This window comes from Heteronotia binoei, chromosome 4, assembly GCF_032191835.1.
Source record: "Heteronotia binoei isolate CCM8104 ecotype False Entrance Well chromosome 4, APGP_CSIRO_Hbin_v1, whole genome shotgun sequence".
Lineage (NCBI taxonomy): Eukaryota > Metazoa > Chordata > Lepidosauria > Squamata > Gekkonidae > Heteronotia > Heteronotia binoei.
In genome coordinates this window covers 19,666,338-19,681,407 of record NC_083226.1, presented here as the reverse complement: position 1 = coordinate 19,681,407, position 15,070 = coordinate 19,666,338, and the positions used below count along the sequence as shown (strand labels likewise).

Here is a 15,070-nt window from a genome sequence, read left to right as displayed (position 1 = left end):
TGGAACTACTTCAGGGCAAAACATTGTCACAGACATCATGACATCACATCAGCTCACCTGGCTATGACATCATTGTGTCCGTACTGTTGTCCCCTCCACACACACTTTTTTCCTCATGGCACTCTGGGAGGTTGTCTGCCACAGTGTGCAACCTGGGAAGCCTACAGCCTCCATTTCTTAGCATTAAAGCCAAAAGGATGAAGCTGAGGCCTACTTAAAATATGACACATTTTACCCACACATGTGAATGTGTGAAGGGGAAACGTGTGAACCCTTATCAACTGCCATACATGAAAAACCACATCTATTTCACCACATATTAAAAAAGGAAATCTCTGTTGTAGCCTGTGGCTTCCCAACAGCGAAGCCATGAATCTTCACATGGACTGTTTACTTCCTTATGTCATTTAAGACGTAGACAACATTGTATCTGTTTCTTTAATAGAGTGCTCCATTTCTAATGTTCAGGGAGCATCACGTGAACACATGAAGCTGCCTTATACGGAATTGAACTCTTGGTCCATCAACAGTGTTGCCTACTCAAAATGGCAGCCGGTCTCCACGGTTTCAGGCAGAGGTCTTTTCACATCACCTACTGACTGGACCTTTTAACTGGAGATGCTGGGGCTTGAACCTGGGACCTTCTGTATACCAAGCAGAGGCTCTTCCACTAAGCTACAGACAACATAGTGCAATATATATACATAGCGGATATTTACCTGCACAGGCTGCTGAAAGCATATGGACTTTCTTGGATTCGGGCACCAGCACCATGTTGAGTTTCTCCTTTGCCCCTGAATATGCAGCAAAGTAAATGGCCCTGTAGGAGGAGGAAGAGGAGAAACAGTGTTCTCATTAACCAGGACTATAATGTGTATTTTTTGTGTCTTTGCTTGTCTAAATTATATTTTTGGGTTTCTTTAGAGGCTGCTGAGGGGCGAGCAGTATCATAAAAATACTTCAATGAGTTCTGTGGGAAAGGAAATAGTCACAAAGCCATTTAAGCTTGCATCTTATGGTGACCCGGTCTGGTTTTCAAGGCAAGAGGTGTTCAGAAGTGGTCGGCCATCGTCTGCCTCTGCGTAGCAACCCTGGACTTCCTTGGCACAATCCCACTCTGACACTAGGTGGCAGTATAACCCCAAAAGCATGGATACCATGAATCATGCGTTTCCTTACAAGATACTCCTATATTGGAAAGGGCTGATTTCAGTCTGTGAAATTTGCAACTGGAAAATTAGGCGAGGGAATCTGCCCTCATTAGGCAAGTTTTACCTGGACGGGGCAACTCCAACAAGATTAGGTCCCAAGCCTCGGAAGAGCGAGCGGATTCCTTCTTTCTCGAGAATGGTTCTGCGGAAAGAGAAAAAGAGTGAGTGCGGCAGAATGAAAAGGCCCCCCAAAACATACCCGCATTCCTGTCCATAGTCTATCATTTAGCCTTCTATGTTTTTCTCTCCTCCTCCCAGACATAAAGGTCTAAAGAGCAAGGGTGGCCAAACTTGCTTGACGTAAGAGCCACGGAGAATAAGCGTCAAGGTGTTTGAGAGTCGTAAGACATGAATGTTGGATGTCTGAGAGCAGGCAGGCAGGAAGGAAATAGATGGATGGGGAGGGAGGGAGAAGTGGAAAGAAAGCAACTTTAACTTTAAATGCATTATCCAAACTGCTGGTTGGCTTGGCTCGGAGAATGATTTAAAGAGAGAAATGCCTTCTCCAAGATGGCTGATGGGGTGGCGAGGGCTTTGAGAGCCACGCAATGTGTGTGATAGAGCCACATGTGGCTCCTGAGCTTCAGTTTGGCCACCCCCCGTCTAAAGCCTCTTAGGACTGTTGTAAAGATAAAAGAGAAGAAGAAAAAGAGATTGGATTTATACTTCACTTGGAGTCTCAGAGGGGCTTACAATCTCCTTTCCCTTCCCCTCCTTACACCAGACACCCTGTGGGGTAGGTGGGGCTGAGAGAGCTCAGAGAGAACAGCTCTCAAGAGAACAGCTCTGAAAGAACTGTGACTGACCAAAGGTCACCCAGCAGTTCCATGTGGAGGACTGGGGAATCAAACCTGGTTCTCCAGATTAGAGTCTGCCACTCTTCACCACTACACCCATCTGGAGGTGAGAACAATACCCTGAGCTTCTCGGTAGGATTGTGAACTTCCAGGGGAGGGTCAAGCGATCTCCTGGAATTATGACTCTCCAGACTACAAACATCAGTTCCCCTGGAGAAAAGGGCTACTTCAGAGGGTGTACTCTATGGCAGTATACCCCCCATTAGAACTGCCCTTTTCCCAAGCCCCCCTCCACATGTTCCAATCCCAAATCTACAGGAATTTCCCAAGCTGGAGTTGGCAACTGTAAGGATTGGATTAAAAATGAGTCACCCGGTCGCCAGACGACCAAGATCAGATTCCTCTGAGAAAATGGCCGCTCCGGAGGGTGGTATCTATGGCATTCTACCCTGCTGAGCCCCCCGCCCTCAAAAAAACCCCTCACCTCATACGCCCTTATACAGACAGGGATCAAAATGTGAAATTTGCTGCTAGCGAATGCAGTGATGGCCGCAGGCATAGACAGCTTTAAAAGGGGATTAGACAGCTCCATGGAGGATATGCCTGTCAGTGGCTTCTAGGCATGGTGACTGAGGGGAATTTTCATGTTCAGTCACTAAATCTCTGAATCCCAGAGCCAGGAAGTTCACATCATGGGAAGGCCACAGCCTCTCTGTTCTGTTGTTGGCTGGCTCTCCAGAGGAACTGGTTGGCCATTGTATGAGACAGGATACTGTGGACTACATGAACCCCTGGTCTGATCCATCAGGGCTCTTCTTATGTTCTCATGAAGGCCTCAGCCTCTGTGCCCTGTTGTTGGCTCTCCAGAGGAACTGGTTGGCCGCTGTGTGATACTAGACTAGAAGGATCACTGGTCTGATCCTCAAGCTTCACCACAAATTCTCCAGGAATTTCCCAAACTGGGGTTGGCAACCCTAGAGGTAAGGCTCCTTCCTGAATGCCTGCTTATAGAATTCTTCCTTCTATTTGTAAAGTAAGTTACATCAGCTCTGTGTCGCCATTTCCCCTCCTCAATGGACTTCGGCCATGTCCCCATATACACCATCCCTTCCCCACTCACCTCAGCAGCTCAAGGACCCCAACTGAGGGAAGACAGGGGCGGATCAATGCCCCATTCACCCCCTGCAGTTGAACTGCAGGAAGGTAAAGGGGCCTCAGGCCCAAGGAGGAAGACTGCAGGCGGGTCTTCACCACTTCCAGTGGGCAGGTCAAAATGGCTCCCGCCGTGCCACCAAATCTGAGAAGAGAAAGGAGAGATCAGGTCAGAGGTTTTCTGCACAGGTCATAAGGCTGCACCGTATAACCAGTTTTACAAACTTGCTTGGAGAAGTGATTAAGGACTGTGGCCTATAACTACTGGGTCTAGCTTCTTTTAAGTAGGTCCCACCTCGAGTTCCTGTGAGAAAGGTGGCCTATAAATTAATTGTTCTCAACGTGTCAGAATTACCCCCAAGCTCAACAAGGTCAGGGACAGCTGGCCTAGCCATTCTTCAGAAGCAGAGGGAGGAAGAGAGACTTCCGCCCGCCTACTTTCACCAGCTTCAACTAGTCAGCCATCCTGAAGCAGACCTTAAAAAGAAGGCTGCATTTATACCCCGCCCTTCTCTCTGAATCAGAGACTCAGAGCGGCTTACAATCTCCTTTATCTCCTTCCCCTACAGCAGGCACCCCGTGAGGTGAGTGGGGCTGAGAGAGCTCACAGCAGCTGCTCTTTCAAGGACAACTCCCACGAGAGCTATGGCTAACTCAAGGCCATTCCAGCAGCTGCAAATGGAGTAGTGGGGAATCAAACCCAGTCCTCCCACACTTAACCACTACACCAAACTGGAAGTACATCAGTATAAGATTGCGGTCCTCTTTACTCAATTATTGACCTTGAGAGGGAGGATAGGTGAGCCGAGAGCCTCTGCTCTTGCCAAAAGCCTGCTGACTCAACCCATGTCAACTGCCAAATGTCCCCTTTGTAACCCATCCAAGTGGAGATTTCTGCTCTTTCAGGACAGTTACGGCAAGACAGCGGATTGCATAAAGCGGGAGTGTGCATAACCGGGTCACAACCAAAGTGAGGCAACAGCTCCCACAACATCCATCCCCCCTCCTCGTTGCTCCTTAGCAAGTGCGTTGCTGCCTGGATGTGCGTCACACACACACACACACCCTCCAGAGTTACAACTGATTAACTCGCTGATGACTGGTCTCTGCTCCGTTCCCAACAGAGATGCCCAAAGATCTAAAGTCCAGTGGGAGTCGAGGTGGGTGTGGGGGCTGACCATCATGGACTTTGCATACTGAAGATGCTTTGATGCATTTTGTTTCAGTGCACGTGATCTCCTAGGACGGGAGTCACAGGTGGCACTTTCACACCTTTGTGTGGCTCTTGAAGCCCCCTCCCCCATCTTGGAAAAGGCATTTCTCTCTTTATATCACTCCTCCAAGCCAGCCAGCAGCTTGGAAAATGCACTTGAAGTTAAAGTTGCTTTCTTTCCACCTTTCCCCCATCTATTTGCTTTCCTGCCGTCCTTCCTTGCTTCCTGTAGAAAAGAGTAAGAGTCCAGTAGCATCTTAAAAACTAACAAAATTTATGGTAGGTTATGAGTGTTCATGAGTCACTGCTCACTTTTTTGGAAGGGAAGGAGTGATATTCACATTAGCTTATCGCTGACTTAGAAATCTAACGTCTAATGAGATAAAAGCAACCATATTTTTATCCCACCCTTTCCTCCAGGGCAGGGTTTCCCAAACATTTCTTACCCGTGGCCCAGTTATTTTTACACTTCTCCTTCGTGGCCCAATAAAATTCGGGGGCGGAGCCAAAAGATTTTTTGGAGTGGAGCTGGGAGACAGGAATTATGTCATTTCCTGTAGTGCCACTTCCAGGTCAAGGGCCATGTCACTTCTGGGACACACTGAACCAAAACTCCACCTTTTCCTGTGATGTCACTTTCAGGGCACTTCCCCAAACCTGCCTCTCCTTTTGAAGTAACTTCATTTTCAGAAAAATCCTTCTGAAACTCATGCTGAGTCAAAATTTATTTATTTATTTATATTTATTTATATTAAGATTTATACCCCGCCCTTCTCACCTAAGTGTCTCAGGGCGGCTTACAACATGATAAATTAGACAACTTCCGATTGAAACATTTAAAATACAATTAAACTATAGGTTAATAAAAACATGATAAAATAGGATAATTAAAACCGGCGGCCTATAAATACATTTTGTTCCATCCAGGATGTTTTCATTGTCAGTTAATGTCATAGGCCTGCCGGAAGAGGACTGTCTTACAGGCCCTGCGGAATTGCCCTAGATCCCGCAGGGCCCGTACCTCTTCCGGCAACTGGTTCCACCAGTAAGGTGCCGTTGTTGAGAAGGCCCGGTCCCTGGTGGATTTTAGACGGGCCTCCTTTGGCCCGGGGACTACCAACAGGTTTTGTGAGCCTGAGCGTAGTACTCTCTGGGGAACGTGTGGGGAGAGACGGTCCCTAAGGTAGGCAGGTCCTAGGCCATATAGGGCTTTAAAGGTGATGACCAACACCTTGTACCGGACTCGGAACATTACTGGCAGCCAGTGCAGACTCTGGAGCCCCGGCCGAATGTGCTCCCATCTAGGGAGCCCTAATAATAGCCGGGCAGCAGCGTTCTGCACCAACTGCAGCTTCCGGGTCCGGCACAAGGGTAGCCCCATGTAGAGGGCATTACAGTAGTCCAGCCTCGAGGTGACCGTAGCATGGATAACTGTTGCCAGGTCGTCACGTTCCAGGAAGGGGGCCAACTGCCTCGCCCGTCTAAGATGAAAAAACGCGGACTTGGCAGTGGCTGCTATCTGAGCCTCCATCGTCAACGAAGGCTCCAACAGCACCCCTAGGCTCTTGACCCTGCCCGACGCTGTTAGCGAAGCGCCGTCAAAAGCTGGCAGGGGGATTTCCCTTCCCGGGCCGCAGCGACCCAAGCAAAGGACCTCTGTCTTCGCCGGGTTCAGCTTCAGCCCGCTCAGCCTAAGCCACCTAGCCACTGCCTGTAACGCCCGGTCCAAGTTTTCTGGGGCGCAGGCGGGTCGGCCGTCCATAAGCAGATAGAGCTGGGTGTCATCAGCATATTGATGGCAACCCAACCCATACCCCCGGGCCATCTGGGCAAGGGGGCGCATATAGATGTTAAATAACATCGGGGAGAGGACCGCCCCTTGAGGCACCCCGCAATCAAGCGTGTGTCTCCGGGACAGTTCCTCCCCAAAATGGGGGTAGAAAGTGGACAGTCTGCAACTTTTTCATACATTCTCAGGGTTCTCTCCACCCTCACACCTGCATGCACCTATCTGTGTGTTCTCCAGCTTGCAAGCACTCCTAATGCCCATGTTCAATTGCCTGCACCACCTACACACCCCTTCCTCAACAGCACTGGCCAGTTTATGTAGTTGGGAGTGCTGTTGCTACTGCCACCAGGAATGCCAGCACTGTGTACCACCCACACAGGGCCCTGGCAGCTGCTTTACCTCAAAATATGTTGACACATTTAGTAGGCCCTTCCTTCAGCTGCTACTACTGGAACCCTGCCTCAAGCTACAACCAAGCTTGCTTGGTTTCAAGAAAATCTTTTGACAGCTATTTTTCATACTTTTCCTTTGCTGAAACACTAGGAAATTGCTGCAAAAGGTAGCAGAGAGTTGTACTGCAACTAATGAATTAATTTCAAGTTATATGAAGTTCATACAAGCTTTTCTGCAGTTATCCCAAAAAGGATATTTATGAGGGGCTTGCAGCTTTTTACTGGCTGGGTTTCCCATGCCTTTAATAGCAACCTGTTGTGTAGATATTTAGCCAGTGAACTTCTTTAATCCTTTTTAATATCTACAGGAGGAGTTTAATTTTGGTGTCAGACAGCTGTTAAAAGCAGGACCAGCAAAATCACTTGCAGGGAAAGAAAGAAAGAAAGAAAGAAAGAAAGAAAGAAAGAAAGAAAGAAAGAAAGAAAGAAAGAAAGAAAGAAAGAAAGAAAGAAAGAAAGAAAGAAAGAAAGAAAGAAAGAAAGAAAGAAAGAAAGAAAGAGAGAGAGAAAGAAAGAGAAAGAAAGAAAGAGAGAAAGAAAGAAAGAAAGAAAGAAAGAAAGAAAGAAAGAAAGAAAGAAAGAAAGAAAGAAAGAAAGAAAGAAAGAAAGAAAGAAAGAAAGAAAGAAAGAAAGAAAGAAAGAAAGAAAGCCTTACCATCAGATGACCCCAGCCAGCAACAATTCTGCCCAGGGGTCATTTGGTTAAAAAGATAGCTACTGGAATGCCCATTCCCCACCTCTCCTGGCTGAAAAAAAATCCCTCCCTTCTTTGCCACCCAGGCCTCCCAGGGAAATCTCCCCAAAAGAACATACTGCAAGGCACATGAAACCTCATACTTTGAAGAACACTTCATGGGTCTAAAGTGTCAGTGGACTCCACCTTTTCTCTCAAACACTGGGAGGGGGGAGAAGGAAGGAGAGGCAGCCCAGCTACTCTCTGCACAACACCGAGATGGGGGAAGGAAGGAAACCAAATGGAGCTCAGGCTTCGCAGCTTGTGTCAGTCTTCAAGGCTAGCTTTTCTCTGCACAACACAGAGATAGGGGAAGGAAGCAAGCCAAACGGAGCTCAGGCTTTGCAGCCTGTGTCAGTCTTCAAGCCTAGCTTTTCTCTGCACAACGGAGAGATGGGGGAAGGAAGGAAGCAAAGCAGAGCTCAGGCTTTGCTGGGGGCAGGGCTAGCTTTGGCTTTTTTTGTGACCCGGTATTGAGGCTTCCGTGGCCTGGTACTGGGTCGCGACCCTGCAAATGGGAAACACTACTCCAGGGAGTTCACGAAAAGGTGAGTATGGTCCTCCCTTCTGTGAACTATATCTTCACAACATCCCTGAGAGGTAGGTTATGACGAGAGGGAATGACTGGCCCAAGGTCACTAACTTAACATATTGGATGAGTGGAGATTTGAATCCAAGGCTCCCCCTTCCTTGAGCTGACGCTCTAACTCAGGGTGTCGAATTCATTTGTTACAAGGGCTGGATCTGACATGAGACCTTGTTGGGCTGGACCATGTTGGGTCGGGCCGAGCTATGTCAGGCCGGGCCATGTGTATACCTATTTAAAATTAGGTAACAGAGATATAAACTTTTTAAAGGACACAAATACAATTAAATATATACTTTTAAAAACTTAAAACATTAGCAGTTGTTGGTCTTAAAGGTGCTTTCTTTGTATCTCTCCCATGGGATCCAGGGAACTGGGCAAAGGAAGCTCTGGCTCTTTCCTTCCTTCCCCAGGGGACCAGGAGGGGGAGGAGTCTCAGCCAACAGAAGGAAGAGAGGCTTGGCTCCGTAGCTTTGCTGTGCAACTGAGAGAGCCTGGCAAACCAAGCTCTCCCCCCTTCCGTCCCAAGGGAGGAGCCTCAGCCAATTGAGAAAACAGAGGTTTTGCTCTGTAGCTCCTGTGCAATTGAGCAAGCCTTGCAAAGCAAGCTGTTATGCAGGAAGAAGCAAGATAGAAGGAGAAGGAAGCAGATGACAGCCAGTCACTCAGGGGCCTGATTCAGCCCATATTTGACACCCCTGCTATGCAACACTGGCTCACTGCCTGCTGGTTTGGGTCGCTGGTCTCTAAGCCCCTCCTCTTCTCCTTACTGTTGTGATGTCACAGAATGTTCTGGACCACTCTATCTAACAAGGGGGACAATGGTCTTTCACAGAATGCTGGAAAACAAAACAAAAAAAAAAACATGGAGGAAAGTGTAGAGAGAAAGAGAGTGACTGAAAGGGTTTATTCCTCATAGTGATGTAAAATAAGCAGTTGGCTGCACAGCTATTTGTCTAAGCCATTATTTCATGCTATTGTGTCACGACCAGAGGCTGGCCAAGGGAGACCAAAGGTCCATCAGCGTATCAGGCCAGAAGCTCAGATCTTGCAAAACCCACTTGTCAGACTGCACAAATATTCAGCTAAGCAAACAGATGCTGAGGGGTGAGTGGTGGAAGAACTATGTCCTGGGGCTGTGAGAATAAGCTCTGAGAGGGGTCCAAATCTCTCCTTCCTATTTCACAGGCAAGTCTCTTAAGGGACATGGTAGGTAATGCCCTGATCGAAGGGACGTTGTATAGGGAAAAGAACGTGTGTGAAAGCACACATATACAGAGAAAGGGCTTAATACCACACCCTTGCTGTTATTAGCCAGTGTGACAGCTAGTGAGAGTTGGTGTCGGCAGTGGACAGAATGTCGAACTATGATCCTGGTAGACCTGAGTTTGAATCCCCATTTCTCCCATGGAAGCTTTCTGGGTGAGCTTGAGTCCATCACACACTCTAAGCCTTTACAAGGTAATCCAAGCTAGATTACTACAATGTACTTTATATTGTTCCGCCTATGAAAACGGTGCATAAACTTCAACTTCTCCCAAATGTTAGCAGCCAGAATATTGCTAAATACATCTGCAAAGGCTGCCCATTTATTCCTGGACACAATTTAAAGACGTAGTAGTGCTCGCTTCTAAAGCTCTGACTCAGAGGAATGCGAGCCCTAAAAGATCATCTTCTTTAATACTGGCTAGCTGATCGCCTTCTCTAGCCCTGCCTGCACACCACCGGCAGGTGGTGACAAGAGAGCAGAGCTTTCTCAGCGGTGGCACCTGGTTTGTGGAATGTCCTCCCTTTTGAAGCTTGCCTGTGAGGCTGCCAGCCTCCAGGTGGGACCTGGAGATTTCTGGGAATTAGAGCTGATCTCTAGACTACACAGGTCAGTTCCCCTAAATAAAATGGCTGCTTTGGACAGTGGCTGCTATGGCATTATACCTGCTAAAGGCCCTCCCCTCTATTAGTTCCTCCCCAAATCTCCAGGAATTTCCTAACCCAGAGTGCACAGTCATACTAGCCTGGCACCTAGAATTTAAGCGCCCAGATAAAACATGTATGTTCATTCAGACTATAAACTACATCTTATCCAGTCTTTTTTGTTTGCTTGGTACTGCGCTGTGTCTTGTCCCCACTCCAACTTTATCTGATATTTTTACAGCCCGCTTTTATGGGTAAGGCTGCAGTTTTTTTTACTGACTCCTGGTTTTAAACATGCCGATTTGGTTTTGCAACAAGAATATTATTTTTGTTGAATTCTTTTTACACTGTGGTGTTGACTTATTATTTCAAATCTGTGTTTCATTTGCTCCCCGCCCACTTTGAGCCGTTGCAAACCAATACCCAGAGAGATGAGAGTAGGGTTGCCAGCTCCAGGTGGAGAGATTCCTGGAGATTTGGGGGGGTAGAACCTGGGGAGGGACAGGGTTTAGGGATGGGAAAGACCTCCATAGGCCTATAATGCTACAGTCCATCCTCCAAAGCCGCCATTTTCTTCAGAGGAATTGACCTGTCAGCTGGAATTCAGTTGTAATTCCAGGAGATCTCCAGGCCCCGCCAGGAGAATGGTAACCCTAGGTGAGGGGGACGTATACAAAATAAAATAAATATGTTCTTTACTGGGGACAGAGGTGCTTTTCAGTGTTGCCAGCCAAAGTCTCCTGTACCTGGCACTGGCTTGTGGCAGGGGAGGGAACAAAAGAATGCGTCAAGTCCAAAACTGGGAAGGTCAATAATGCTCAGAAACTAGGCCAGAGTCTCCATGGGAAAGGACTGGGTGTGTGTGTGTGTGTGTGTGTGAGGGGATGAGGTCTGTTACATTTTTGGTCTGCGAGAGATAACTCTACAGTGGCTGCACAAAGGTAGGACCAGAAGCTGCACAGAAAAATGAACTGAGTTATCAGCTATTTAAACAACATCAATTCCAGAAGAACCCCCAGCCCCTCAAGGAGGCTAGCTACTTGAAGTCAAGCCCTTTACTCCCTCTCTCTCTCAGACGCACATCTGTTTTGTTTTTTAACAAAACAGAGGGACAGTTTTCCCACAAGGTTGCAAAAAAAATTCTTAAAAGCACCATGGGAACTGTTTCTAGCGGACACAGCTATTATTTTAGTATGCTTAGCAGAAAAATGGCACCTAGTTAATCTTCATTCCCTCCCAAGGAGCTGAATCCCTGGGAAACAATGAAAGGTCTGTCCATTTCCTTGATCCCTCTTTGCTTCTCAGCCCCACCCCGAATTCAGATTAGAGAAAACCGTGGAGACCCCAGCCTGGCTCCCAGTCTGTCTGCCTCCTGTTCAGCTCTGAAGCCACGCTGCCTCTTTCGACCGCCCGGGTCCTGGGCCAGAGGAAGGGGCAACGCTGGTGTGACCTTTACCTACCCCTCATTTATAGACCTCAGCTGATCAGCAGCAGTCTTTAAATGGGAGGGGAAGGCAGATTGGCCTTCTGCCGCCTCAGCCCCAGTCTTTATCCCCCATGGCGGGCAGGGACGGGGGGGCGGCCGGGGTGCAAGCAGGGGGGTAGCCAGATCTCCTGGAATTACAACTGAAAAAGAAAATTGTCTTTTGTGAAATCGGTCCCTGGTGCCAAAAAGGTTGGGAGCCACTGGCTCAGTGAGTAGAGCGTCTGCTTCGCATGCCGAAGGACCCAGGTTCTATCCTTGGCATCTCCACTTAAATCCGTCAGAAGGTAAAGTGAAAGACCCTCAGCATAAGACCCTGGGGAGTAGGCAATAGGGTGGCCAAACCTGCTTAACGTAAGAGCCACACAGAATAAACGTCAGATGCCTGAGAGCCGCAAGACTTGAATGTCAGATATTTGAGAGCTCCAAGGTAAAAAGGCAAGCAAATAACTGCAGGAAGGAGAGGTGGAAAGAAATCAACTTTTAACTTTAAATGAGGTTTTCCAAGCTGCTGGCTAGCTTGGCTTGGCAAAGTGATTTAAAGGGACAAATGTCTTCTCCAAGCTGGTTGATGGGTGGTGGGGTCTTTGAGAGCCACACAACATGTGTGAAAGAACCACAGACTCTGATGGACCACGGGTCTGATTCAGTATAAGGCAGCTTCATGAGTTCATTGCTTTGCAGACAGACGCTTAACGCTGACTCCTGTCAATCTTACCAGAAGGCTCGCTCTCCCCCCATTCCCTGTTCTGCCCGCTGGAAAGATCTATTTATTTGTCCTGTAGGAAGCAAAGCCAAAAGCAACAGAGAGATGTCCCTTCATGACGTCAAACCAGCTCTGAAACAGGCCAGGCACAAAGCATACTGTCTTGAATTATGTTCGTATGAATTGAGCTTTGGAGGAGCAAAGGGGAGGTGCAATCCTGCTAATGCGCACTGAGCCATGAGAAAACAAGAATCTGAAGCCGGGAAATACAAAGGCACCACTCAGCCCATATCTCCAAGGGACCTCTGCCAACGATATTAGAAGAAAATAAGCTCAGTGCCTAGTCTAGTGCTGTATGCACTGTCATAATTCAGAAAACCAGAATTCTGTCCTGGGGCTATCCAGATCTTGTTCCTCACGAGCCTGAATTCTGCAACTAGTATAAATTATGCAAATTTACATATTTCCTCTTATCTGGCTAACTTTGAGAGCTATGCGGAGAGGAAAACAAACTGTTCCTATTCCTAAGAACTACCATTCCACTCTTGGGGCAATCATTCCTCTCCCAGAGTAGACTGTTTGGGCCCAGACAACAGTTTGGTGTAGTGGTTAAGTGCAGGGACTCTTATCTGGAAAAATGGGTTTAGGAAGGATATAGACAAGCTAGAACGGGTCCCGAAGAGGGCGACGAAGATGGTCTGGAGACCAAGTCCTATGAAGAAGGGTTGAAGGAGCTGGGCATGTTTAGCCTGGCGAGGAGGCGGCTGAGAGGTACTTGAAGGGCTGTCATATAGAAGATGGGGTGGAGTTGTTTTCTGTGGTCCCAGAAGGTAGGACCAGAACCAAAGGGTTGAAATTAAATCAAAAGAGCTTCCGGCTCAACATTAGGAAGAACTTTCTGACCGTTAGAGCAGTTCCTCAGTGGAACAGGCTTCCTCGGGAGGTGGTGGGCTCTCCTTCCTTGGAGGTTTTTAAACAGAGGCTAGATGGCCACCTGACAGCAATGAGGATCCTGTGAATTTAGGGGGAGGTATTTGTGAATTTCCTGCATTATGCAGGGGGTTGGACTAGATGACCCTGAAGATCCCTTCCAACTCTTATGATTCCCACTTCTCCACATGCAGCTGCTGGAATGGCTCTGGGTCAGCCATAGCATTCACCAGAGTTGTCCTTGAAAGGGCAGCTTCTGGGAGAGCTCTCAGCCCCACCTACCTCACAGGGTGTCTGTTGTGGGAGAGGAAGGATAAAGAAGATTGTGAGCTGCTCTGGGACTCTGAAATTCAGAGTATAAGGTGGGATATAAATCCAATATCATCATCTTAATGGAAAATTCATTCTGCATTTTCTTCGCAAGTACTTCTATGTCCTCATGTATTTCAATGAAACCCATGCAAGTCGATTGGGCTTTCTGGCTCCCATTATCCCCAGTGGGCCTTCAAGCCTCTCCCATTGTTTCCAGTAGGCAAACCAGTCATTCCTTTTAGTACATCTCATAACAAGGAAATGGAACCAGATTGCGGCTGGTCTTTTCTCCTCTGGGGCGGGCAGGGGGTCCCTTCCTCACCCACCCTCCCTATATCCTCTATCCAGGTGTCACAAACCGAGCCCAGCTCCGCTCCCGAAACCACTAACCGGAGAGAAAGGAGGGTGCACTAAATAATGCGTTTTGCAACTGGATTTTTGCTATTCTTACCCAGTAAAAACCCAGTTGCAAAACTGTTGGGAAACACGTGTTAAGAATCAGCCAAAAAACCCGCATCTGTGACTGCACTCGGAGAGAGCGCCAGCGGAGAAACGCTGGGGGGATCCGCCCCTAGGCTCGGGTTGCAACCCGGCTGCGGCTAGGCCACTCACCCGCCCGCCACGAGGTGCAGCGCCGTGCTCCGACCGGCCATCCCTTGGGCGCCCCGAAACTCCCGCATCCACGGCAGGCTTCTCCCCTGCAAAGATCCGCGCTTCCCCGACTGCTTCTTGGCTCTTTCCGCAGCCGGCTCTCCGGAGAAGTTGCGCTTTACACGTCCGAGCTCACGTGCGTCAGGGCTGGCGGAAGGCCGAAGACCGTCGGCCGGCTTGATCCGCCCTGGCTCCGCCTCCTCCTCCCTCCCCGCGCCCAGCTAGATCCTCCCCCTGCTGCCTTCTGGCACGCAGCCCAGCAGTGGTCTCATTTGGAGTGGCGTTCGCCGCTCTGCGCGCTGTTGGCACAAGCGGTGGGTTTCTAGCCCGACAGGGGGCAGCAGCGGGCACTAGAGAAGCGAAGCGGGTTTCACAAAACCGCTCTTTCGTTGCCAAGTTTGCCCTGCCCTGCCCTGCAGTTGTGGGCCAGCCTTACTCTCACGTAGGGTTGCCAAGTCCGACTCAAGAAATACCTGGGGACTTTGAGGGTGGAGCCAGGAGAAAGGGTGTGACAAGCACGACTGAACGCCGAAGGAAGTTCTGGCCATCACTTTTAAAAGGACTGCACATTTTAAATGCCTTCCCTCCATTGGAAATAATGGATAGGGGTACCTTCTTTTGGGGCTCATAAAATTGGACCCCCCCAGTCCGATCTTTTTGAAACTTGGGGATTATTTTGAGGAGAGGCACTACACGCTACGCTAAAAATCTGGTGCCTTTACCTCAAAACACAGCCTGCCGCCAAGCCCGATACCTGCAAATCAATTTTTCATCATACCCTATAGGAATCGGTCTCCATAGGGAATAATGGAGTGCCCAGCAGACATTTCCCTCTCCATCCCCCGCTTTCTGATGACCATGAAGCAGGGGAGGGCCTCCAAACTGGGGGATCCCCTGCCCCCAATCTGGGGATTGGCAACCCTACTTTCACAATAGACTGGTCCTGCATGGTTGTTTAGTTTGCCCGACCTGAGAAATTCTTGGAGCTCTGGGCACAATGTTTATGGAGGGGAGAGGATTTGACGAAGGATCTCACCTAGAATCTATTGGGGGAGGGCGTGTCTGCCCCCACCGAAGTTGCCATTTTCTCTGAGAACCGATCTCTGCATTCTGCAGACCAGTTGCAACTCCAGGCCCCACCTGG

At 48.7% G+C, this 15,070-nt stretch overlaps 1 protein-coding gene across 2 annotated transcripts in view; it reads right to left on the bottom strand.

Moving 5' to 3' along the window:
- The window catches only part of LOC132570344 (solute carrier family 25 member 36-A-like), a 441,151-nt gene extending 427,027 nt beyond the window's left edge, over nucleotides 1-14,124 (bottom strand). Inside the window, exons 1-4 of one of the 2 annotated variants that reach the window (XM_060236890.1) lie at nucleotides 13,888-14,124; nucleotides 3,129-3,305; nucleotides 1,276-1,353; nucleotides 720-820 (exon numbers count right to left, since the gene is read on the bottom strand). In XM_060236890.1, coding sequence (XP_060092873.1) covers nucleotides 720-820; nucleotides 1,276-1,353; nucleotides 3,129-3,305; nucleotides 13,888-13,955 — 424 coding nt within the window. In that variant the 5' untranslated portion in view covers nucleotides 13,956-14,124. The remainder of the gene's footprint in view (nucleotides 1-719; nucleotides 821-1,275; nucleotides 1,354-3,128; nucleotides 3,306-13,887) is intronic. The other variant, XM_060236891.1, reaches the window with a different exon arrangement.
- Nucleotides 14,125-15,070: the final 946 nt, after the last annotated feature.